Raw genomic sequence first — 26189 nt, forward strand, 5'->3', positions numbered from 1 at the left:
ACCCTCCACACACGCACGCACACAAACCAAGCCCTTGCGCGTCCCACTATAGTCCATGATAATAAACAAGCCGGGGACAGAAGAGGACATCAGCGGGGGAGACGAACAAAAATCTCTCTAGAGCGACCAGTGAGTCTCAGCCATCTGCTGAAGACAGGGCTGACTGCAGTGTTAATGAATCATCGCTCTATTTCTGTCTCCGATTCATCTCAAACTTTTCTGGGCGCGTAAAAAGAAATCAGTTGCGTTTTTGTCCCCGAAGGCAATGGTTCTTATCGGTTCATATTCTTACCACAGTGATGCATTGAAGGAGAAGTGAAGAATACGTCGACAACAATGAGTCAATAACAAATAACGTTTACAATGTAACCAGCAATCATTTTCCATGGTGGGATACATTACACGGAATAGACTATTTCAAAATAAACTGTGTAGACTGTTCAGCCTAGGCACACGTTGACGTCTTGCCCTGCAAAATAATTTTCCAGTATCACTTTACAAAGTGTTAAAGGCCTAACTTTGTGCAATTTTCTTGACGCTTAATTGTGAGGCTGCCAACGCAAGTGAATTTCGCCATCTGCTGGTAGCAGGATGCAACAACCACAACTTGTGCATGTACTGTAGGCCAATAATGCTCAGGGGCTGGTGAGTGAGTGACTACCCGCTTTAATGATGAGGCCACTCTGCCACACATATCATTATCAAATTATTTGGAAAGCTGTAGTTAAGGCAAAACACAAGGCACTTATTTACACAGTTGCATTAAAATACATATTGAGGTAGAATTATCCAAAGAAAAACAAACAAACAAACCTATCCAGCATTTGGGAGAGAAAAAGAGGTATTTGGAGTGCATATCCCCTGGGGAGTATAGATAAATAAATAATAATTCTATTCAGTGCAATGCTACTTGAGTCATAAGTCACGCTTCATAATAACAGCTGGATATATAGGCTATTAACATGTACCATTGTTTTTTTGAAAATCTGGCCAGTGTTTCAAGAGCTCAGATGGAGGAAAGTCTACAACTAGGACAAGTTTGGCAAAAGTGCATCTGTCATAGTCCAGGTGACGTACTTCAAACAGATTTCGCAGCCAAAACATGCTTCTGCCATACACAGGCCTGACACCCAGTATATTCAGACATAATCCCACATAGACATCTTCTAATGGAATTGGTCGCACAAATCTTGAAGCCATTGATATCTTTGCTGCAAGGTCTGCTGAGAACACGTACCCACCCCCTGAAACATAGGGTGGAAATGAAGTATCTGGATAGATGTCCTGTGACAAATACCATTTGCTTTTTGCATCCCTGCGAGGCATGCCATCACTGATGACTGAGCCAGTGATGTAATTCTTTTTAGCAGGAAAAGGCAACATGTTGATGAGGTAATAAACATTAAGAAAAATATCTGCATCAATTTTCATAACATAAGAGGCACTCTGGCAATAAGTGGCAAGCCAGTTCATCATCATCATAGTCTTCACAGTCAGATTGTGATAGCTGTCCAGAAAGTCCATCAGAATGATATCATTATGCTTCAAGTTCTCTTCAGTAAGAGCGTTTATTGCATTCTTCCCCTCTTCTCCTGTCAAGACACCAACGAAAAAGAGTTGGACAATTTTGATATTAGAGACCAAATCTCGTTGTCCCCACGAATTCCTAACGGCGTCCCTCGACCCGCTATCACCAGGTGCTACCGGAACCATCAACACCAGATGAGGATAGTGTTCACACGCTGAAGGTTGGTTCAAGATGTATTCATAAGTTGACGGTGATACAACTTTGTACAAGTCCTCCGCAATCGGCGTGTGCTGACTGATTCTTTTTCCCTTGGATTCATATACGATGTTCAAAAGAGTTTCCACTAAAAAAGCTATTAATCCAGCCAGGAGTAGATATTTTGCTAACCTGTAATATCTCATTCTTAAAATCCGTTTCGGCTTCAGGTAGCCTGAGGTGGTGGAAAAAGCCAATTTGATTTTCTGCTCTTCTTTACCGGAAACTCCTGATAGGGTATGGGTTGAGCAGTAGGCTACACCGACCCGTCAAGCCACTCCCAGGTTTATAATGCTGTGTTGTGGAGAATAAATAGGCTACAATGCAGTCTTCCCACGTAATGCGACATACCAGATAAGTCATCTGCAAACCGAAGCCTATAGGCTCCTTGTAAGCTACGCATATCCTATGGTTTTTGATCATCTTGTCCTGTCGTTTTCTTAAACCGTATACTTAAATACTGTACTGTAACACACATGGCAGCTCCAGATAAGAGGTGTGTCCTGCCATGGCTCGTAAACACGTGACAGCTACTGTACATATTTGCTATCAGGCTATATTTGGATAGGTTACATGCGATTTGGACACTGTGACTACAGTGACGAAATCTTCCTGTTACTCATTTAAAGTTACATTTTGAATCTAACATAACATAGCCTACTGTACTTAACATACTGCCCATATTTTAATAATGTGCTTTTTTAATAGCTCTTGCAATTTCTCACTGAATAGGTTGCTTGTTTTCAGAGGCATGCAATGTGCCTTGTGTTAAACCTGAAGTTAACCTATCTGTTTTTTATTTTTTTTAAAAGATTGTTTCTATAACATATTCAAACAACAATATTTTAAACAAAATTTGTTTTATTGTAATAGGGGTTACAAAGAAACACCTGTTGTTCACCCAGATTTTAAAAAACAAACAAACAAACAAACAAATTCCAATACCAAACAAGAAACTTAATTTACACAGGTATTCCATGGGGTCAGTGGTTAAGTCTACTGGCGTAGCAGGGAATGAGACCACGGGGAGGTTGTGGATTTGACAATAAAGACAATTTGTAAATCAACTAAATCTTTGTACAGTGCTTTACACAAACACACAATACTGATGTAAGTGAAAATGGCCATTTGAAGAAGTAAATGTCCATTCTTTTGTATTATTTGCCACAAGAGTCCTCTCTGACGTCCCGTGCCGTATACTTTCTTGTTGATATCTTTCAAATTCAGTTATCATTATATATTGAACAATAGGTCCTGCCTCAAGCTATTTAAAAACTTAAAAAAATCTATGTCTTTTTCCCTCTATGTGTCCTAACTTCAAAAGGTGATAGGATAGGGCCTGGAACTGCACCCAAATGCATATTTTTTTTTCTTTTACATAGAGTTGTTCATTGCACAGTGCCTGCACAGCCTACAACAATCAAACCAGGGGAAATGTGAGATCCGTCGTGCATGGCATGCCTGATAACTTGCTGGGACAGTTGACAAGAAGGTTCCAATATACTTTGTTGCTGTTATGGTTTTGTCTTGTTGTCTATTGGACCAGACTGAGAAGGTGTTGGACAAGGGAGATAGGAAGGGGCAGGCGGGGTGAATGGTTTTTACTGGGGGAAAGTCACACACAGACTAACACAGACTAGGCTCTCTGGGGCCTCTCCACATGACATGCTGGATCTTTAGATTGAAGTCCTTCATTTTCTCAAGAGTAAGCTCATTGTGTTCCACGGACATATTTCGCTCTGTTCCCATCCCCCCCACCCCTAATCCCCCACCCCCACCCCCACATATGCTCCCAGGTGTTGATTAGGAGTTTAGTAAGAAATGGTGAGATTTTGTTCTGTTGAGAATTTGTGAAGAGGCACCAAAAAAACAAAAACAAAAAAAAAAAACTACATGATATCACACACAAACAGTCTGCCCTCTCTGCAAAACACCGATATCAAAACTGTCACAGTATGACATGTGGAAACCGAGAACGCGGTGTGTGTGTGGTGTAAAAAGTACAAGCACCGAGCCAGACTCTCTATCACCTCTCTGTCAGTGAGCGCTTGGAATGTGCGTAGGTATGTTGTCACATTTTGTTTCAAACAGTAGGTACAACTGTCTTTGGTGTTCCACATTATACATCGCACAGGTTACATTTCCTGTGCTTAGACCATGTGCTTGAAGTCCATATTTCAGTAATAGGTGAGATGTTGACAGCATTCACACTGCACACAACCGTGAGTTCCAGGACACTTTGACGGGCACTGGTTTTAGGATCTAACATGAGAGAATACAAAAAGAATGGGAGAGACCACAGATCTATGAATAGAAAGAGAGAGAGAGATGGAGAGAGAAAGAGAGAGAGAGAGAGATGGAGTACGAGATGGAGAGAAGTGGCTGGGCTCGGGGCAGTGGCTTTGGTAGCTGAAGGGGGTGATTCTGACTCAGGAAGGGCAGAGTGGGTTCAAACGGGGAGAGACGTGGACGTTTATGATCGTTTCCTTCTGCCCTCGAAGTTCCTGAAGTTGGCGGGTCGCATCTTCATCTCGGCGAACTCAATGGAGTGTTCGTGACCCTTCCAGTGGAACCAGTTCACGCCCTGACGATCAAAACAGTTCATGCCGATCAGAAAAATTGCAGTGTCAGCTAGACCCAAGTACAAATGCTTTCAACTCTATTCACAGGCAATTACCTTTTTGAAAAACGTACAAACTAGAACCATCCACCCACAATTTCGTCGTAGTCATTGATGACATGTTCTTACCTTGCTGTGGCTGTTGTCTCCATATCGTCCCATGACGTTGACGCGATGGCAGTTCTTATACCAGAAAGCACCCTTGTAAGACAGGGCACAGTTGGTGACAGCGATGTCATTGTCATGGTCATAGGTTGAGAAGGGTCGACCGTGATGGTAGGTCATGGAATCTCCTAATGAAAGACAGAGGGATGGACAAAAATGTTAGGCCGAGGATATACTGAGAAGTCATACACACTGATGCGTGGACAGGTTGCACACCAGTGGGTCATAGACAGAACAGACAGAAATGACATTCAGGATCCCAAACAGAAGCTCCAGGGTATTATAGAAAGAGACTGGGCTCACAAACATGTTATCCTCTTTAATAAAATAATTTTGAAAAACCACATAATCCTCTTTTTAGTCTCCACAAGTCCCTGAGCCAATAGGAAGAGCTTGTCTCATCATGTATCATTAAGCTTTAACTATGAGACTCCACAGACTGTCACATCACAGAATGACATCACAATATCTGTTATATACAGTAAGGCACAGATACCTGCGCCCTTATAAATGGTTTAAACAAATGCTAGCAAAGCAACTGAAAGTGAATTTTATGTCCTTAATTTCTGTTTAACAAAACATGCAAGTCATTTTGTTATGAATTTTGGTCGATGTGCTTAAAGAGAAACTATGCAGGTTTGGCCATTTCTTTGCTGTTTTCTCGTTTTACGCTTGCAGGTTTCTCTGCAGAGCTTCCCCTACAGCTTTAGCGTGTTTTCTGTTTGTCAGTGCAGTGACTCAGAAGCTGTTCAGTTGAGGTAATTAAACTGAAAAACCCTGCATACAGTAGTTCCCCTTTAAACTGTTTGTGAAAGGAAGGCTGAATGCTTGTGATCTTATGGGCTTCCTGTGTATTGTAACTGACTTCCTGTGTTTTCTCTTGTCTTGCCTTATAGAATTACCCAAGGGGATGTCTTAGGGGGTTACAAACGTCAAACTTCATATTTAAAGGGATATTCCGCCATTTTTGGAAATACGCTCATTTTCCACCTCCCCTCGAGCAAAACAATCGATATTTACCTTGTTCCCGTTCATCCAGCCATTCTGTGAGATTCAGACCAACTGAAAATGAAACCTGGCGTTTTTCTAGGCTGATTTGACATGGAACTACACTCTCATCTGGCGTAATAATCAAGGCAACTTGCAAACGTACCATAGGCGCAGTGATATCTTACGCAGCATCTGAAAATAGTCCCCATAGACAACAAGCAGTAGTAGTGCCAGTAGCTGCAAGTTGCCTTGATTATTACGCCAGATGAGAGTGTAGTTCCATGTCAAATCAGCCTAGAAAAACGCCAGGTTTCATTTTCAGTTGGTCTTATTGCACTTTCTAACTTGAGATTAGACACGTTTTGAATGGGAAAATTACCAGAAATCTTAGTCACTTTTAAACATGAAGCTAGCAGGCGAGAAGCTAATGGTCTAATCCGATTCAATGATCTATGCTAGGCTGAAGCTAAAAGTTGTATCGCCAGACTCACAGAATGGCTGGATGAACGGGAACAAGGTAAATATCGATTGTTTTGCTCGAGGGAAGGTGGAAAATGAGCGTATTTCCAAAAATGGCGGAATATCCCTTTAAGAATAAGTATGCACATTTAAGTAATCTGCTTCATAATTATCATCTTTATCTTTATTTATATTTCAGAATTAAGAGATCTCTTTCTACAGACTGCTGTTAGAGCATTCCCTGTATTACACTGTATCAGAGTTATGTTCATACTTTGCTGCCAAAGACACATTTAGTTTGTTTATTATTGTGCTTCTCAATTGTACAGGAGCCCGAGAGCAAATCTTCTTTAATTGCTATAACACTTACCTGGTGACTATAATAAATGCAATTCATTTGACTTATCATGAGACTTAGACATTTTTAGAGTCGTATAAAAGTTGTGGCTCTTTTGTTTGCTTTGCCTGTCATGATCGATATTATATACCTCACAATATCTGATGGATATTACCTCACAATATCTGATCGATATTACCTCACAATATCTGATGGATATTACCTCACAATATCTGATTGATATTACCTCACAATATCTGATGGATATTACCTCACAATATCTGATTGATATTACCTCACAGTCTCTTGCAAGAAACTGGTAATAAACCCAGGGGGTCTTTTCCATGTGGAACGCACAGCACTATAGACACTATATAGTCCATAGAGTCGAAAGAGCTTTACAGCTGTATGTGTGGCCACTACAGTACATAATATACTTATGTGAAAATATTCGTAGTGCTTCTCAACAACTTCAAGCACGTACCTGCTGTGCCACTGTAGCCACCGACGTGCACCTTGTAGCGGCTGCGTGGTTCAGACACGGAGAACTTGTCGTACTGAGCGTAGACCGTCTCGCCCTTGTCTCTGAGGTCCACACGCAGTTCATACTGACCAGAGGAGGTGATCTTGTGCAGATTTGAGAGACCTGCAGGAGAAGTGGTAGAGTCGCAGAAGAAGTGGATCAGGCGCATGGTCCAGGACAAATGCTTATCATTTTTATGTTCATATATTATCAAAAGTAACAAAATGGTTCCATGCAATTGTTTTTCTTTTTCTTTCACACTCTGAAACGAAAGCCAGTATGGACATTTGGACAATGTCCCACTTTGCAACAAAACAAACCAGTATTGGCATTTGAACAATGTCGCACTTTGATAATGATCACTTACCCAACCAGAACTCATCATTTAGATCACCAAAGCCGGCGGTGTAGTTTCTCCAGTTTCGGAAGAATTCCACCTTCCCACTCTGGCGTCTCACGAAGACCTGCAGGAGAAAAGGGAGGCCAGTTAGTTTGGTTCAGCTCATAGCAATGCACACATTCCACACATTCAGAAGAGTATGTCACTCAAGGAAATAATTAAATAAAATCAATTATATATACTGTATTTATTTAATATATTTTTCTTTTGATGTGTTTTCCTACTGTTATTTGTATTGTGGTGCTGAGCAACTGGAAGTTTAATTTTTTTCCAGAGCTGTATATGTGTGTGTGTGTGTGTGTGTGTGTGTGTGTGTGTGTGTGTGTGTGTGTGTGTGTGTGTGTGTGTGTGTGTGTGTGTGTGTGTGTGTGTGTGTGTGTGTGTGTGTGTGTGTATGCTGTGAATATATTTATATATTAGTGCAGTTTTGTCTTATTATAAGTATACTGTATATATTTTACTCACAATCCAGCCACCACCATCTGTGGTCATGTCGCAGTAGACTTGCAGAGGCTGGCTCTCATCTCCGCGCAGGTAGATGGTATAAACTCCAGAGGTGCTCTCTCCGTTCAGCAGGGCCTGTGAGCAGTCCTTAGGGTGCTTGTACAAGACGCCAACTACACAAACACAAACACAACAGAACCGAACAGGACAGAGTGTTACCAAGTCATGTTGCTGCAAACATGCCTTTGTTTGGTAAAAGTAAACGCAGATCTTGTGAGGTGCTCACGGCGGTAAATGAAGACTTAAATTAAAATTAAAATTAAGTGTCGTGGCAAGATATTTCTTTATTGATCAACGTTTCAGCTTACGCCGAAAACCCTGATGAAGGCGTAAGCCGAAACGTTGATCATTAAAGAAATATCTTGAAGTTCCGAGTGTGCCACGACACTTCTGTTTAATTTAAGACTGCAAACATGCCCGCATACTGAGTGAGTGAGCTTGTGTGTGGGAGTGATGAATGACTGCTATGCACAAAGATAGCAGTGAGAACATGAATGTGCGTATGTAAAGTGATTGCTAGAGTATGGTAGGGATAAAGGAATGAGTGTGTGAATGTATGAACAAGTGAATGAATGGATGAGCAAATGAATGAGTGAGTGAGTGAGTGAGTGAGTAAATGAATGAGTGAATGAATGAATGAAAAAGTGAGCGTGACAGAGTGAGAACCAGGTTAAGAGGCGAGCGTTTTGAGAATGAGTCAGCGTATGAGAGCTGGGTAGAGATGAGAGCGTTTTGCGGAGCTCACTGGTGGTGAAGGCGGTGGTGATGACTCGACTCCTCTTGGGCCCGGCCAGAGCCTGCAGTTTGACGTCATAAACGGTGGAGGCGCTGAGCTGGGCCATGTTGTATGAAGTGGCGGTTGGGCTGAGGACCACTTCCTGAAATAGAAACATCACTCATGACCCACTGACACACTTTCTATTTCCAGCTCTTTGAGTGCCTGAAGCAACCTTCATCTTTACCAGCAGGTTCAAATGACTGTCAAGTCATTATTTCTCAGTTATTTTTAGGATTAACCTACAGTGTCATCTATCTGCCTGTCTACCTCCTTGTAGTATTCTTCCTTCTCCTTCAAAGCTCGGATGTGTATTGTTGCATTCTGCCGTTTCAAAGGAGTTTCTGTCCTCACAAAACTACTGAACATTTGAATAGAAAATATACTCTGTAATTGTCCTTGGCCTTAAGTGTGTTGGAGGTCCTTGTTTTGATATTCATCCTGTTAGCCACCTTATCTTCCACTCTCATGTCAACCACTCACGAGGGCAGAGCACTTACTCTGACGGCGCCATCGACGGACTCGAAGCTGAGGATGTAGCCGCTGATGTCAGCGCGGGGGGGCTTCCACGTCAGCATGGCACTCTCCGTCTGGATGTTGCTGGCCGCTAGGTCCTTGGGCGCATCCACGTCTGAAAGCAAGCAGGCACCAAAGATCCTTCATTACTTCGCTTTAACCCTCTCTGCAGGCACCCTATTAGCTCGTGCCACAGGTCTGACCTCAGAACAGTGCCGTGATGTGGTGTTAGCACATTTCCTTCACACAAAACTGTGAGTGTGTGGGCTAAATGGGTTATGTTGAGAGTATTGTTATGCTATGGTTTTGTAGCACTCTTGTTCTGTGGCCTTGACTCCTCTGAGGTTTTTCACTCCAGGGTCCTAAGCACCATTTATTTACATTTATAATTATCAATTTAACAGATGCTGGTACCCAAAGCGACTTACATATGTCAGTTATATTACCAGGGCAGAGCAATTTGGGGATAAGTGCCTTGCACAAGGGCACAGCTGTGGAAGCCGGGAATTGAATCCACAACCTTTCAGGCTATTGCATGCTAGCCCAGCTCCTTAGCGACACTACAACTAAACTACAACTGCCCCGGGCTATTGTACTTTGCCACTGTTGTTGCGCTATTGTCTTGTAGCTCTCTTGTTCTGTGGCCTTGGCAACCCCTCTGCACTCCTCTGAGGTGTTGGCTTCAGGGTCCTAGCACCATTCATGTTTATGGTCTCAGAGTGCATGGTTACTCTGGGCAATAAAAAGATGACTGTGCTTCCACAGAGCCTCCGAGCAGTTCTAAGGGGGTTTATAAGCCTACCGGTGGTGAACTCGGTGGTGGTGGCGGCACTCTTGTAAGAGTCGCGCACGGCGTAGACTTTGACCGTGTAGTGGGTGGCTGGGGTCAGGGAGGTCATCTCGAATTCCACAGTGTTGCCTGACACACGTTCCATCACAGGGCCAACTAGGTGGGGAGAGAGTGGAGAAGCGTTATTAGTGAGACAGAAGAATGATATTTCTGATCATGAAAATAACAAAAATATCTTATTAATGTTATCCTATGAAGCCTGTGAAAACATACATAATAACAGGCCTGATATCACAGCTTTTTTCATTTGATCTCATGAGGTCTTTATTTATTTATTTCATTCTTTCTTTCTTTCTTTTATCCCATGTGTATTTCGATCTGACTGTTGTGGTGTCACAGTAATTGAAGGCAACACGTGGCAGTTCTCAGACACTAGAGGGCAGTGTTGTTCTGTGGGTACCTGAGTCGGCACTGTAGGTGATGACGTAACCGTCCACAGTGGCGATGGCAGGCTGCCAGAGAAGCAGAGCCTCTGTGTCTGTGATGTTCATGGCCGTCAGGCCACGGGGCTTATCCAACGCTTAATCATGGAAAAAAAAACACACACACACGGACGCACACACACACACACACACACACACACACACACACACACACACACACACACACACACACACACACACACACACCATTTAACACAGACATACGCAAGTTCATGTTATGGCAGATAAAACCCAGTCCATTTAAAATGAGAAAATGAGGGAATGATATCAAGTTGGATTTAAACGTGTGACATCTGCGCTTTTGGCACAAGAGAGGAGCATTAGGGAGATACAGAGCCGATGCGTACCAGTTGTGACTGTATCAGAGCCTGGCTCACTCTCCTCCAGGCCTTTGACGGCAATGACGGTCACTTGGTAGGTGACCCCAGGGGTCAAGTTGGGCAGCACGGTCTGAGACTCTGCTCCGTCCACAGTCACAGTCATGGGGCTTCCTGTCGAGGAGACAAGAGACCATACAGTCACACATAGTAAGCACAGAGACGGTTGAAAAAGGTATTATATAGGGTATTTAAGGATCTTTGGTAGGCACAAGTAAAAAGTCAGCATCTCTACTACACCAAGACTTTCTGGCACTGTGTAAATGTTCGTTTTAATTGCCCTCAATGTTCATGGGGGTGTTTTCTAACAAAATATTTGTATGTTGCTAGTTTAAACATTGTAAGGGTGGTAGTGGTAGTAGTGGTGGCTGTGTGTGTGTGTGTGTGTGTGTGTGTGTGTGTGTGTGTGTGTGTGTGTGTGTGTGTATACTATATCAATAAGCATATGAACAACCACAGCAATAATCAAATGAACAAAGATTGAATTTGAACTTGAATTTCCCCTTGGGGTTCAATAAAGTATCTATCTATCTATCTATCTATCTATCTATCTATCTATCTATCTATCTAGATGTGTGCATTGGTATAGAATATTTTGGCAAATGTTCATAAGCTTGGGTGGGCAACATTTGCATGTCTGGTCTGCTTTCTGAGTATATGCTTTGTGTGGCTATATCAGCATAGCTCCATGTGATCATGTAAACAACATTATGCAAATCCAATACAAAACAACTGCACCCTTTCCTCAACCCGTGTCATCTTCTATCCCTGCCCAACTGTCATCAAAGTGCGCCCCCCCCCCCCCCCCCCTCCCTCTCTCTCTCTTTAGGCTACTCTGAATGCATCAGAGTGAAAACATCAGTTTCAACAAGTTCAGTTTGTAGCTAGTAGTTAAGCAATATCCTAGTTCTACTTCAAAAGAATCATTTTCTGCAATTTTCTGTGGTTTATTGTCTTAAACTGCAGGCCACACCTTTCTCTGCTGGTTATTTATTTAACCATTTAGGACGTTTTGCAAATAAATCAATATATACAAAACAAATGTTACAGTTCAATCAGTAATCATGACTATATCAGCACCAAGTATTTTTAACCTGGTGCAGTCTTTTCAAAGAACAATAGAGAACACACAAAATCGGTGACAAAGCCAAAGATCCACTAGGGGGCACTATTGGTTTAGCAATGCACTATTTCGGAAAAGTCTGTCGAAAGAGTGATGCGGGATGCAGGACATCTAGGAGAGGAAGGCCAGACTCTAGTGATGAATAGCATCCTTAAACAGTTTCAGATGAGTACATCTGCGGGTGTCTGAGTCTGTGATTTGAAAACCTGCTGCCCGACTGCGTTGAAAGAGCATAGAAGATGTTGAATAGCAAGGAGAGCTGAGAGTAATGAACACTCAATCATAAGCAAGGGACCATGGTTAAGTTATGCAACACTTGCGTCAGGAAGAGAGCTACTCGAACCAAATGAACGGTATGTTCTCAGAAGAGTTCCATTAGAAATAAATCATAAAATTCTGAATTAATGTCCAAGTCTCCAGTCACATGAAAGAACAACACCAGTGAAGACATGCAAATCAACATCACTGCCTTTAGAATTGAAATGAATCATTAATTAACCATTAGTTAACCATTAGTTTGTAGGCTGAGGCTGCACTCACCTCCCTGAAGGGGCACATAGGACACCCGATAGCTGTCGACACGGGCGCGAGGCACACTCCAGTGGACGGTGGCAGACGTGTCAGTGACGTCGGAGAAACGGATGCCCTTGGGCATTCCTAGGCCTGCAGAGAAGTCGGGGAGACAGCGAGAGGACAAGACAAGAGTTAACCCATTAGTGAATGTGGGTGATCGTCCACATCAAGAGCCATATCAGTAGGAGCCAGGCCCGTCGCCTCATCTGTCTGCAAGACTGACCTGCTACAAAGGCTGGAGGAAACAATCGTCCATTCAAGCATTGTTATGGTCTATCATAAAGGAAGTATCGGAGGTGTTAAGAGAAATGGCGAGAGCGTTTCAATGTTTTCATCTCAAATGGAGGACACGCGAACAAAGAGGCCATGACTTAAGGCCTTGTCAGTGTGGAGCCATGTCTCCAAACCTTGCGTGACAGACTTCTGAACTGGATTTGAACTCAACCCCATTACAGGATCACAAAAGCCAAGCATGCAACATCAAGAATCAGGAGCAATACTGCCCTAGAACGCAGTGGACAGAGAAACACTGACAATGATGGAAATACACACACGCACACATACAGTACAAAGACCCACATACAAGCACACAAGCATGGTCAACCGTCCAAAAGACATTAACTTACAAGGCAACCAGACAAGGAAAAAAAGACACGAAAAGGGACAGGACAAACATTGAACAAAAGACCATGAGAAAGCAGGAAAAACACGCGGACATGAATCTTCTAAGCGGTTCCCTGATTGGATCAGTAATCAATTCAGACCAAGACTGATTGGTGGCTAATGATACAACTGGACACTGCTTGAGTTGATGTGGTTTTGGGCCGCCTGCATAGGAGAAGATCCAAGAGCAATGGCAGACCGGTCAGACAAACACTTATATGACGTTCAGACAGATTTGTGTCTGGCCACGTGTTGGTTAGTGTCTTTGTTACAATGCAAAACAGATGTACAACTAATTTCCATACTGAATGAATTACTTGTTTTGTTTGAGACCACTTTGTTGGAACACTGAAGATCAGACACAAGTGTCATGTTAGTAACAACTGGACATTTGTTTGATGTAGAGAAGCATCTGGGTGAAGTTGACCTCATAGAGAGGGGGTTATGGGACATCTGAATGGAACACTACTGTAAGTGTTGTTCTTGCGGTGCCCTCCTACGCTGGCGCAACACAAACAGAAAAACCAAATACCTGTCTTGGCGGCACCAGAAAGGGGCGGGAAGCGGCGTTCCAAAATGACACCGTAGATTTCAATTTGGTACTCTGTGCCCTCCAGAAGATCCGAGACGACCTTTGTCCTCTCGCCGCCGGACACAGTGAACCGCTCAAACCAACCGCTCGCCTCGTCAGAAACTTGTATGACAAAGCTATCAAAGACGTTGTCCGGGGCGCTCCAGGCCAGCTTGAAGCTCGTGGGCGTGACGTCCGACACAAACAGGTGCTCCACCTCGGGCTCCAGCTCTGAGTGACAAGGGTACAACAAGTTTTATCCTCCACTGTGGACTCCACACAAACCCAACTCGGAAGAGCAGTGATGAAGGAACAGGAAAGCTACAGTGTTAGTCTGGACAAAGCACCTCTCTAGAGAGGCGGTGTGAAGAAAATCAAGGCCACTCTCATGCTCCATCTGATTTTTCAGTCATCAAGGCCAATAACATTAGATTTCTATGGCAACCTCACCAGCATGCTCACTAGCTCTCTGTTAGACAGCATGTGTTATACAAGCCATTCAATGCCTTTCAAGAGGTTAGGAAATATTGGAAAAGATAACAGTCAGTGTTTTTCTTGGTTAGAGACAAGCAGAGTGAGTGGTTAGTTTGAAATATATTCTTTACCACTGGTATGCGATGTCAGTATTTTCCTTTTATGTGATTCACACATGATTCTAAGGCTGAATCTTACACAACACCTAAAGCTAGTGAACATTAAAAAGGCTGTTCTCCGTGAGGGTTAAACGTTTGACTGCTGTTGAAGATACCATTGCTTTTAATACCTCTTATAATATCTCCTCCAGCTTTTCCTCCTACTCTGTTGTGAAGATGTCTCATAATATTTATCACTTCCATTCTCCGCCATTTTAAGTTTATAAGTTGCTGATAAACATTTTTCTGATTGTTCCACTACAATGTAAATGTTTTTGCTCAGTTATAGCCAAGGTTATAATGACATGCCTCACAATGGCAGACACTGTTTACAGGTCAACTGCCTGGGCTGGGCTGCATAGAAGCAGGGGAACTGAAGCAGGAGAATATAGTGAGGAGCTGTGTGGAGAAAGTGCTCTGCGCTGAGGAGAAGTGTTCATGTTCGGACTGCACTCCACCCTAATTAAGTCAAGAAGCTTCCAGAAGGACGGAAGAGTGGACGGCTGGAGAGGCCGGCGAGATGTTTCAAGTGGTTTGGACGGGGAAGTGTCTTCATAAACAACTCAGCCTTTGGCAAGGCTCTCCGACTAAAACAAACACTTGTAACTCTTTCATGCACCACTTCTGAACGAAGATCTAACCCGTAGCCTTCAATCGTTCTTTATGTCTGTTTCTCTCTCCCCCCCACACACACTATTGCTTTCTTCTCCTCCCCTGATGACAGTATATGACGAGAAGCTGACAAAGGCGTTTGTTGTCTGCATAAGTGGTGGAAATCAGAGCCAGAGTGGCAGGGTCCCGCTAAGCTGTCCTTCTTCATTAGGGGTCCAGGAGCGCTTCACATGCTTTGTCAGGGGAGCGAGGGGGGGTTGGGGGGGTTGGAGGGGGGGGGGGGGGGGGTTCTTGATACTTCAGGAGTGCTAACATGTGGTAGCCAGGGATCACTTTTCTCCAAAACTGCCCTCAGCTAACTCAATCTGCGCGCACAAAGAGCCGTCTGTTGTTGGCCATGGGACCAGGCGCCAGCTAACCTGGTGAACCAGGCCAGGGCTCCTCGGCCCAAAGGGAACAGCTCAGGGTGTAATAACGCTGCAATAACGTCCGACGCCGAGCGGCGCTGATATGTGTTATTACTGCTCTAATCTCATCACATGCATTACCCCTAACTCTATGTTCCTTGTTACTTTTTTCCCCCTCCCTGCCATCTTAGATTTTGTTCTATGTCCTCAGCTGGTTCCAATGAGGAACAATTGCCCTTGTAGGCACACGGTAACTTTTTTTTTTATTTTTTTTATCTGCGGTTCTCTGCTCTGCTGGATGACTTACTCCCCCGCCTCTCACTTTGTAGACAGCGCCATACATACTTTTCCATGCACTCTGGGGTTTACAGTAGGAACTGGGACTGGGCTCGCTCTTGCACTGGCTACTGAGAGAGAGAGAGAGAGAGAGAGAGAGAGAGAGAGAGAGAGGGAGTCTGTCCCTATTAGCATGCAGGGTCGATGGCTGTGGCCCCTGCCGTCTCTGGGCGGACAAATGCCAAGAAAATGTGTGAATGTGAGTGGGAGAATGAGGAGCGGCCTGGAGGTTGGCCGCTGGGCGTGCATACTGACGAGAACCCCGACAAGAAATGACAAAAACTCCTCGGGGTCACTTCCCCCCCAACGCTCCACACAAGGCTGTGTCCTTTTTCGGTAATGTTATTAGGGGAAGAGTCCAGTGCTATATATATATACAAAGTAAAGCACTGACAAAAGAATACTTGACTGAGTAACGACTGAAGAGGAAAGCAATTTGGAATTTGTACATAGCAATATAACTTCAGTGTATCACTGAAGAATGTCAGAATATTGTGATGTTTGCCAGTTTTCTATGCCACAGATGTAAATGATCTAGAATAATCTAACCGTTTGTTGAAAGCTTTGTGTTTGATTTAACACAGGTATAGTGCATTCTTCTTCTGTATTTGATCTGTCTTTTGTGTGTGTGTGTGTGTGTGTGTTTGGTGCTTATCTCCTTTCTCAGGTGCTCCGCCTAACACCGTATTTACTTACGAATGCTTAATCAGGTGAATCGATTTGTTTGCCAAGTCAATGGCTGCACCTGCGGTCTCTTTGTAAGAGAGAGAGAATGTACAGCCATTGTAAGGTGAATCTGTTGGCCCAGGTGTTTGTTTTTTATAATATAATGGCAGCATGTCTCAACAGGCAGATGGATAGAGAGGGCAAGGCAGAGCTTTCTCTGATGTGAGCAGCGGAGCAGCAACAGCTTCTCAAAAGGAGAAGGTCATATATTTTCCCTCCTCTTTCAGCCTTTATCTCGTTTCCAAGGCAATCTCTGCAAAGTAAGGTTATAAATATTATGGCCACTGGAAGGTATGGTGGAAAATACTAACAGAACAGGATGGATAGGATACTTAGCCACATACCGCTAGTGCAGATGTGCGGGGTTAGCGGCTAATATTTCCATGCAACATGCTGTGAATGTCTTAAGCTCAGCGTTTGACCCAGTAGTGGCGGTGAAAGGAAACACGGCTCAAGTGTTAGAGCTGAGATTTGTGGGAAAAAAACAGAGCTATGACGAAAGCAAAGACGAGAACGAAAGAAAGAAAGCAAGAAAGAGACGGAGTAAACGTGACGGAACGGCTTGCCGGACGTCTGTACCTGTAGTGGTCTCGGCAAAGACAGGCTCTAGGAGAGCGCCGTTATGGAGGCCGTAGAGGACGACCTTGTACAAGGTGGCCGGAAGCAGGCCGCCGAAGGCCTGGCTGGACGCGTCGCCCGGCACGGTGAGGTTGTGCGTGTCCTCACCGCCCTCGGACTCGACCTCGATCAGAAAGCTCTCGCAGGCGCCCCGCTCCAGAGTCCAGGACACCAGGAAGCTGTCCCACGACACGTCGGACACAGACACACTGCCCACTTGGGGCTTCTTCTCGTCTGGATGGCAAACACATCAACACGGCGTTAACGAGACAGGAAATGGTCAACACACATTGGGAGGATGAAGGCAAGACAAGACAAGACAAGACATGACGGAGGAAGAGGACAAGGGGTCATTTTGACAAGGTTTTTTTTTTTTTTTTTTTTGCGAGACGTTTGACGAGGTTCTTTCTCTCATCCTTCTCTTTTGACGATCCTTGACTCGGATCCGCTGGACGAAGGCCCAGAGCGTCTGTGGTCACTTTTGTTTCAAAAATAAATACATGTATGATTAATGTAAATGACAGAGCATGCATTTGATTCAGTGGAACTTACACACAAACAACAAAAAAACAGACAAACAAAAAAAACAAAACAAAAAGAGTACACGATTCTGAGAAACCATGGAAAATCTTTTTCAGATGGTCAAAATTCTTGCAGTGGAATCCAGAGAGCCCACAGGCTCCGAGAACATGATTGGAAACACCTCCGCTTTAACCCCCCACCCCCAGAAGCCCAACACCTTCAGCTCAGTTTTAATACCCTCCAGTTGCTTTTACACAAGCAAAGCAAACAAATCCCTCCATGCCTGCAGAGAGCACCCAAACGCCCTTTACAGCCATAAAGGAGTGGGCTGTACAGTAAAGCAAACAATGCTTCCATGCAAGGCCCATTAGCGTCATGCATACACCTGACTCAGTCTTTGCTGAGGCAGCTCGCCGATTAATGGCTCTGAGCGAGCCATTAACTCCTGAAGGTCCCGTGTAGCCCAGCCGGAGCAGAAGTACACGGGCACGCTTCACTCACACACACACTCTCACACACACACACACACACACACACACACACACACAACAATAACGCACAATACAACGCAACGCAACAGAAGCCATGCAGGAGCGCTGAGCATCCTGTAATTGGATGCCGTTGTGCGGTGTCAGCACTCGGGATGCGAGAGGCAGGGCAGGTAGCGAGCGAGCGGGCGAGAGAGCGAGCGAGAGAGCGGGCCACGGGATGCACTATACAGGCGGCCATTATCTCCTACCACCGACACACTCGCCGTGGAGTGGGCGGAAAAACGGAGCCGCAAATGGAACGAGGGAAGGAAGGAATGACTGAATGAATGAATAAAAGGATGGAGTGATGGAGTGATGGAGTGATGGAGGGCGGGATGATGGGAGCCACGCCAGTGGCAGCTTTTGGCAGCGTCTTTGAGGAGTGAGAGAGAGAGAGAGAGAGAGAGAGAGAGAGGGAGAGATAGATAGAGAGAGAGAGAGAGGGAGAGAGAGAGAGAAGGAGAGAGAGAGAGAGGCTTCTTCACGGCTCGGAAGAAGTGCCATTAATTCTCCCAGGGGGTTGTTAAAGTAGTGGCCATTATTATTCTCATCATAAAACAGACACCATCATCATTATCGTCGTTTAGGATGTTCAGAATTCAGATGGCGGTGGCAATGACGCTTGTATTGTCTAACCTGTCTGGTTGGTAGAGTGGAATTCAAAAGTTACAGCAAAAACAGCATTCCATTTCTGGACTAAGATTTGAAAGAGATGGGATCAATTTATTGTTAAGAGTTGATAGAGTTTTTCCTCTCAAACGGCAAAAAAATGCTGCTCATCTGAACGTTTGGGCTGGTCAGTGTTAACAGGTAAATGGCCACAGTGATGTTATCATGAGAGAATATGGCTGGTTTCCGAGATGTGCTTTTATACTGAGGCATCCAGTAACTCGACCCATTCATGCACACGGGCGGTTTCCCTGTCATGCGATATCTACGGCTCTACTACTCTCTTGGTAGGAGCTTTTCCATGCAACACGTCTCTTTTCCAAAACCCATCCCACCGCAGAGAGAGAGAAAAAAAAACCCACTGGAAAAAGCAATCAATTCCACCACCAAACAGTGTTTGCTTCTTGACCACTTCTTTGCATTGGTTTCTGCTGCTTTCTTTATGAGACACATATTTCAATCAATTTCAAATCAAATCTTTTTTTTTTTTTTTTTTTTAACAACAAAAGGCCATACACCCTTTATTGACTCACGCCAATGGGGTTTCCAAACACTTGAACTCCAGAAGTCATGTAATCCCCTGCACACAGCTCCCCGCTTTACGATATCTAAGTGAGGCTGGATCTTCCACCCATATCCCCCTCTACCACCCCCCCCCCCCCCCTCCGCTTACCAATCCCCCATTATAAGCCGGCTGTGGTGAGCGCTGCCTGTTTGTCCTACGTGTCTGGAAATGATAATGGCAGCAGAAATGAATGCGGTGGATTATGGCACCGCCGATCGGGGGCTGAGACAATGTCGTAACAGGGCCCTCAGCATGGGGCCTATTTATCAAATGGCCCCACAGTTCATCGTGGTCAAATCGCACAAAACCAGAGGGGAGCGCACTCACTCCTGACAATTATCACATGAATGAGCTTTGTGCTGCGCGCTCCCCGGCCCAGGCTCTTCCCCTCGTCCTCCCGTCCCCACCGCACAGAGAGAGAGAGAGCGCAGGGCCTTTAACGAGAAGCCATTTTTATTCGCCACCCGAACCAGCTCGACCCCCCCTCCCTCCCATGTCATATCAATTTTTGCCCGCGGCAGTACAGTTAATGACTGCCCCCGTTGCATAACTCCCGAATGTTCTTTAGGAAATGTTTGCCTTGGAAGTTTAAGCAGAACCCCCCTAACCGCAGGGCTCCAGCGAAAGAAAGGAAGGGGCGGAGGGGGGGGGGGGGGGGGGCGGGGGGGGGGTTGGTGGGGTGGGGTATGATAGAATGCCATAATCATCTTATTTGTCTTTCCCCTTGTTTCTTTAAGAAGTAAAATAAACCCACATGCACCAAATGAGCGTTGGAGGGGAGAAGCTGAAAAAATATTCGGAGCAACAATGAAGCCAATTCATGGCTGACTTTGGCCTTGGCGCGCAGGGTCCAGAGCTGCCAGCGTGTGGGCACGGCTGAAAAAAGTGCCCCCAGTCGAAACAATAACCACTTTTTTATGATTTTTTTTTTTTTAAAAAGCGCTCAACTCAGCTCAACGCCTGTTTTAAATCGAGTTAGAAAGACGATAGGGTCTTTATCCTGTGTGCAGGAGACAAGATGAACAGTGGTCAGACTCCAGAACATGACTGTGCATGAACGGAGTCTCTGGCAGCTTCAAATGAACCCAAGACATGAGCAGCAGTAGCATGCAGGGGGAGGGGGGGAGGGGGGGTAAAAAAAAACACACACGCAATAAACACACTTAGACGTTCGGACACTTTCTGGGACGGCTTGGACTGACCGGTGGTGGCAGTGATGGTGGCGGGGGCGCTCTTCCTCCGGGCTCTCTCCGCCACCAGGGTGATGGTGTAGGCCATGCCAGGCGTCAGGTTGACCAGCGTGTGGGTGTCGGCGCCACCGGGCACCTCCACCTCGGCCCGCCGGCCCTCGGCCGACACGAAGACCAGGCGGTAGATGTCGATCTTGGCCAGCGGCTTGGTCCAGACCAGGAGCAGCGTGGTCTCCGTGGCCTCGCTCACCTCCAGGTCCTTCGGAGCGTCCAGATCTAAGAGGAAGGACGGAGCAAATGAAATGAAGGCAAATGAAACGGGTTTGTCAATCACTGTGGTTCAGCCCTCAAAAATGATTGGTCATTCGAATGTGTCCATCAAATCCTGTCCTGATTTGCAAACATACTGTAGGCCAACGTTTGAAAACATTTGAGGAGGTAGTTCTCTGTGAACATGTTAGGAGATGGACAGAGAGTTACCGTTGATCGTCAAATGTATCTGTTCAGTCACCCATGTTTGCTACTGTTCAAGGAATTTGAACGAACCTCTGGTTGAAAGTAACACTCTTCAAGACAACTTCATGGCGTCTGTCTGCAGACTTCGCATTCATGTTTTGAGTCTAACGAAGGAGCTTTGAGGCTTTTTTCCAAGTCTTATGACAAAACGTACTACAGTCTGTGAGAATGAAAAGGACTCACCAGTCACTGCGTTAGTTGTTGTGGGCAAGCTCTCGCGTTCGTCCTTGACAGCGGTCACCCCCATACCATACTCGGTTCCTGGCCTCAGGCCTGAAGAAAGAGAGGACAGAAATAGAGCTTTGGCTGTTGAAAAGTTCTCAGTGTTCTCGGTTCTGAGCTCCAGACGGGCTTCTTGACACACGGTTCCGTGTTACTGGATATGTAAAGAAAACACTGGGGCCACTTATTTGCAAGTCGATGTGCAGTCTCCTGCAGTGGTGGACCTCAGGCTTGCTGGCTTTGATGCGGGGACCACTTCAGCGCCCCAGTATGGGACAGGGACGAGCCCCGGGCCAAACACAATATTTTGCCACCCCACAAGACACCAATGGCACCGACACCCCACGACGACGAAGCATCCATCCAAACACCAACCCCCCGCACACACACACACAAACACACTTACATACCACACACTCACCACCACCCCCTCCACCCCCCCCCCACACACACACACACACACTCTCAAACACCACACACACACACACAAACACACTCAAACAACTCCCCCCCCCCCACACACACACACACTCTCAAACACCACACACACACACAAACACACTCAAACACCACCCCGCCCCCCCCCCCCCCCCCACACACACACCCACACACTCTCAAACACCACACACACACACAAACACTCACACACACTCAAACACTCCTTTATGAGCCAGCAATGAGGAGGTCAACGCTGAGGAGGAGCGCAGCGGCATGAAACGACACCTAATGTAGAGGAAACCCATTATCAATAAAATCACATGCGTGACGCCAATTACAGATAACAACTGCGGGGCCAGAGAGAAAGAAAAAACACAGAGAGAGTTTCTGCGGCTTGTGTCTGTTGCGGAGCCGCGCCGCTTGCTTGCCATACAAACCCAGTGCCTCAGCGGAGGAGAATGGGCCGCCCCTGGGGGGACAAAGGACTGGGACAGACAAAGAATCTATTACGCCTCGTGAATATATCTCATCCAGGGCCGGCTAATCCTCGCATGCAGCGGAACATGGCGGAGAGAAGGGAGACTGCTGCCCCAAGGCAAAGGGGGCAGAATGGGAGTGGTGGAGTGGGGCTGAGAGATGGGGAGAGGGAGGGAAGGAGAGAGAGAGAGAGAGAGAGATAGAGATAGAAAGAGGGGCAGACAGAGAGAGAGAGAAAGAGAGACAGAAAGAGAGACAGAGAGAGAGAGAGAGAGAGAGAGAGAGAGAGAGAGCAGCCTGGTCCCTCTGGTTTGACTGGGATTTTCACATTGAAACAAGTGGCAGTGTGATTTCATTTAAGGCTTGAATGCAGAGTCCCTCCGGCCGTTTTCTAATAAAGTGGAGGCTTTGTGGTCAGCCAAACGATTCTGCCACACATAAACAAAAGGCAGCCCATTTCAAAATAAGGCTGTTGAATATACGAGTGAAAATTTTCGGGAGGCCGTCAAACTGCTTAGGCAAACTGCTTGGCAGAGGAGGACTTTACATTGAATTATTCCCATTCAGCTTGAACAAAGAGGGAATAGCTGCTCTTAAGCTGCTTTCTGGGAAAGCGATCTTCTTTTGATAGCGTTAATGGAAAGCCAAGCAATTTTGCCCCACGTACTAATGAGTTGGAATTATGAGCGCCACAACAAACATTATAACGTATTAGCATCACACTGCTATCGCGGCTAATGGCCTCTTGTACATGGCAAAGGGCAGATGAAATGAACAGGAAAAACAGTCAAGTATGTGTTTGTGATTAACTCTGAACTCACGTAAACTCTCTCTCTCTCTCTCTCTTTCTCTCACTCACCCACACACACACACTATCTCTCTATTTCTGTCACTCACACACACACACACTCTTGCTCTCTCTCTTTCTATCGCTCTCTCTCACACACATACACACACACACACACACTCACTCACACACACACACACGCACACAATTCACACTTCTTTTTTTCCCCTGGTTCCTGGCAGCTTCCGCACTCTATTCACGGGGGCGCTGCCACCTGCTGTTGTTGCTGGTGTTTGATGTGCGATGTGGTGCGGGTGGAGGTGGGTGTGTGAGTGTGGGGGTGTGTGTGTTTGAGTGTGGTGTGTGTGTGTGAGTGTGGTGTGTGTGTGTGTGTGAGTGGTGTGTGTGTGTGTGAGTGTGGGGGTGTGTGTGTGTGTGAGTGTGGTGTGTGTGTGTGAGTGTGGTGTGTGTGTGAGTGTGGTGTGTGTGTGTGAGTGTGGTGTGTGTGTGTGTGTGTGTGTGATCTGAGGGGTGGGGGCCTCACCCGTGAGCTTGGCCTGGGTGGTGTCCTGCTCCCCGGCGGGGAAGACGGTCTCTCCGTGCTCTCCGCCGGACAGCGGGCCGAACTTGACGCGGTAGCTCAGCACCTTGGCCCGGCTGTTGGTCCACTCCAGCGTGATGCTGTCGTCCGTCAGCTCCAGCGTCTGCAGGTCCTTCGGGGCGTCCAGATCTGGAACGCATCAACACAACAGCTCAGATAGTTTTTTTTTTTTGTTGAGGGGGGGGGGTTGTGCAGACATAGGACTTCCTGCTGTTGTGTGTGTGGTCCCCCCCAACCAAGCTTGCTAGAGGGATGCCTGGTAAATGTTTCCTCATGAGCACCGTGAAACAATCACAGACATCCTGGACACGCACGTATCTCCAGAGGGGGGTAATTGCCTCTATTTTACCATGGTTACAGTAGAAACCCTGCTGCTTTTTTTGGACCAACTCATGACCAAACCATTTCATAAACCTCCAAGTTATCACAATTCCTGACAAGGATTCAGCTTTCTTCCAGTACTATAGAGTATTAAGAGCATTACAGTAATGTCAGCTGTCCAATAATGACCCTATTACCTTAATAACACCTTTATAGATTAGTCAAATCGTAATAGCGCTTTAATGATGCTTTAATGATGGATAATTATTCACTTTAAGAGGTTCTGAACTAAAATAAGGCCTTAATTAGGCCTAATGTGTATAGACCTTTTCAATCTGTTGAAACCTTCAAAACCAACAGACACTACTACTTGAAGTCAAAATGTCGACTTTAAAACATTTGCACGTGTTTGTTTGCGCAGTAAGGGGGTAGTAGAGTGGTCCAGAGCTTTGTGATCGTGCCGTCGGACTCACCTGTGACGAAATTCTCGTAGACGGGCACGCTGGTGACCTCTCCTCGCTTGGCCATGAGGCCGACCTCGTACTCGGTGTCGGGGTGCAGGTCGCTCAGGTGGTGCTGCGTGTCCGAGGCGGAGAGCTCCACGGTGTTGCGGTCGGACGGGTCCTCGCTGGGGCCGTAGGAGATGGACACACTGTCCACCTGAGACACGGGCTGGAACCAGGTGATCAGGGCGGCGGTGTCGGTCACGTCGCGGACATCCACCTGGCTGGGGGAGTCGATCGCTGCAGAGGACAGGTGGAGGTGAGAGTCACACAGAGAGAGAGAGAGAGAGAGAGAGAGAGAGAGAGAGAGAGAGACAAAGAGATGTTTGGAGAGGGAGGTGAGAGAGAAAAAGAGCGAGAGAAATAACGTGGTTGTGAGACAGATAGTAAAAGTGTAGAAGTGCACATAAAAAGAGAAGAGAGGGAGCGAGGGAAAAGAGAAACAGCAATAAAGAGAAAGAGAGACAGAGTGTGTGGAAGATATTAAGGAGAATATGGAAGACATTAAAAAAAAAAAACAAGGGAGAGTTATCACTGCCACACTGCCTGAAATGACTTTCTGAACTTTCTCTTCCCTTTGAAATTAATATTCATTCTACCGCTGATGGTTTCCACCTCAGGATTCTTTGCTTTGGGAATTATCAGTCTGAGCACACAGTAGATCATTATAAAAACTCTCCCTAGACTGTGTGTTCCGAGTGTCTGGAAGGCTCGTACTCAGGGGGGGGAAATTGGTTTGTCACAGGCGGCAACTGCTGAGAGGTCGTCCTTCTGTGAGTACGAGATAAAGCGGCGAATCTGCATGCGTGCGCTTCAAGCAGCTTTGCCTGAGTGTGAGGTCCCAGCACTGGGAGAAGGTCTTGAAGGGCTGACGTGCTCTTCATACCACCCCAATGGCACGGGGAGCCTCCTCCTAGCTAGCGCCTACTTATCGCTGACAGAACGAGCCACCACCGCGCTTGCTGGTGGACCGGGCCTACGGAGGCCTATGGAGAACGGTTACAGGAACCGTATGGATTTAGCCACCGGTTCCCCACCAGCTCTGCGAGTGTGCAACATTAGCCTGTCATAGCGTTCAGGTTACCAGAGGCTTTGGGCCCTCCCGGCGCTCGTAAATCCATAACTGCTTCTCCCTCTGCATAAAAGCCGATCTGGAATCCACAGACCCAGCAGAAATCAGAAGGGGGTGTGTGTGTTGGGGGGGGGGGGGGGGTTGGTGGCGAATGAAAGGGAAATGTCAGGTAGCTAATGGCTTTTCCACATATGGATTTTGTTTATGCTGGCGCAGGAGGCGACCATTTTGCGAGCCGTAAATAAGGAGGGGAGAGCCTGACCCGGCGACCGTATGCAGCCTGGCAATAAAAGATTTTCACGAAACCATGAGAGAGCGGAACTCTGGCTCCCCGACTGAGGGGCTTTATTATACCAGAGTCTATTGAAACGAAGTGAGGAAAACACTGTTTCGCATTCTGGAAGATGACTTGCCAAAACGCAGATGTCCAACATTTTCACTCGCAACATGCCCCTTCTCAGCCATTGAAATAAGCTGCCGTTTGGACAGTAACCTTTTGATCAGATTGCCTGCCCGAAGGGCCTGCTTAGTTTCTGACAATAGACTGAACTGGCCTATTATCAGAGAGCCAATTCAAGCCAGCTGTGTAGTGCGGATCTGAAATGTCAGCCGTTGTTAGCCAGAGCACAGAACAGCCCTACAAAAAAATGATTAACTTTAGAACAGGGCAACCTCTCACATTCGGCTTTTTTTTATTGCTTCCTGTAAGTCAGGAATCACCCCCATAAAGGGTAATGAGATTATTTTTAATGAAAGGTGGCTGGAAGAGACAT

General features: G+C 45.9%; 2 protein-coding genes across 2 annotated transcripts in view; both read right to left on the bottom strand.

Moving 5' to 3' along the window:
• Window positions 1–650: 650 nt before the first annotated feature.
• Window positions 651–2233, bottom strand: b3galt8 (beta-1,3-galactosyltransferase 8). Its single transcript, XM_062543963.1, has one exon. It carries the CDS (start codon window positions 1927–1929, stop codon window positions 958–960), a length of 972 nt encoding a protein of 323 aa, XP_062399947.1. The 5' UTR covers window positions 1930–2233; the 3' UTR covers window positions 651–957.
• A 1342-nt stretch (window positions 2234–3575) lies between these two features.
• Window positions 3576–26189, bottom strand: part of tncb (tenascin Cb) — a 40728-nt gene continuing 18114 nt past the window's right edge. Inside the window, exons 7-23 of the mRNA XM_062542658.1 lie at window positions 24315–24584; window positions 23464–23649; window positions 21179–21268; window positions 20492–20755; window positions 16965–17237; window positions 13634–13903; window positions 12406–12528; window positions 10713–10856; window positions 10323–10442; window positions 9875–10018; window positions 9057–9187; window positions 8527–8659; window positions 7743–7894; window positions 7245–7341; window positions 6839–7000; window positions 4533–4696; window positions 3576–4367 (exon numbers count right to left, since the gene is read on the bottom strand). Of these exons, the coding sequence (XP_062398642.1) occupies window positions 4257–4367; window positions 4533–4696; window positions 6839–7000; window positions 7245–7341; window positions 7743–7894; window positions 8527–8659; window positions 9057–9187; window positions 9875–10018; window positions 10323–10442; window positions 10713–10856; window positions 12406–12528; window positions 13634–13903; window positions 16965–17237; window positions 20492–20755; window positions 21179–21268; window positions 23464–23649; window positions 24315–24584 (2834 nt within the window). The 3' untranslated portion in view covers window positions 3576–4256. The remainder of the gene's footprint in view (window positions 4368–4532; window positions 4697–6838; window positions 7001–7244; window positions 7342–7742; window positions 7895–8526; window positions 8660–9056; window positions 9188–9874; window positions 10019–10322; window positions 10443–10712; window positions 10857–12405; window positions 12529–13633; window positions 13904–16964; window positions 17238–20491; window positions 20756–21178; window positions 21269–23463; window positions 23650–24314; window positions 24585–26189) is intronic.

Source organism: Sardina pilchardus, chromosome 8, assembly GCF_963854185.1.
Source record: "Sardina pilchardus chromosome 8, fSarPil1.1, whole genome shotgun sequence".
Lineage (NCBI taxonomy): Eukaryota > Metazoa > Chordata > Actinopteri > Clupeiformes > Clupeidae > Sardina > Sardina pilchardus.

Bases quoted from the DNA above. Each gene is read 5' to 3' on its own strand.
- b3galt8 (XM_062543963.1), bottom strand. From the start codon at position 1,929: ATGAGATATTACAGGTTAGCAAAATATCTACTCCTGGCTGGATTAATA.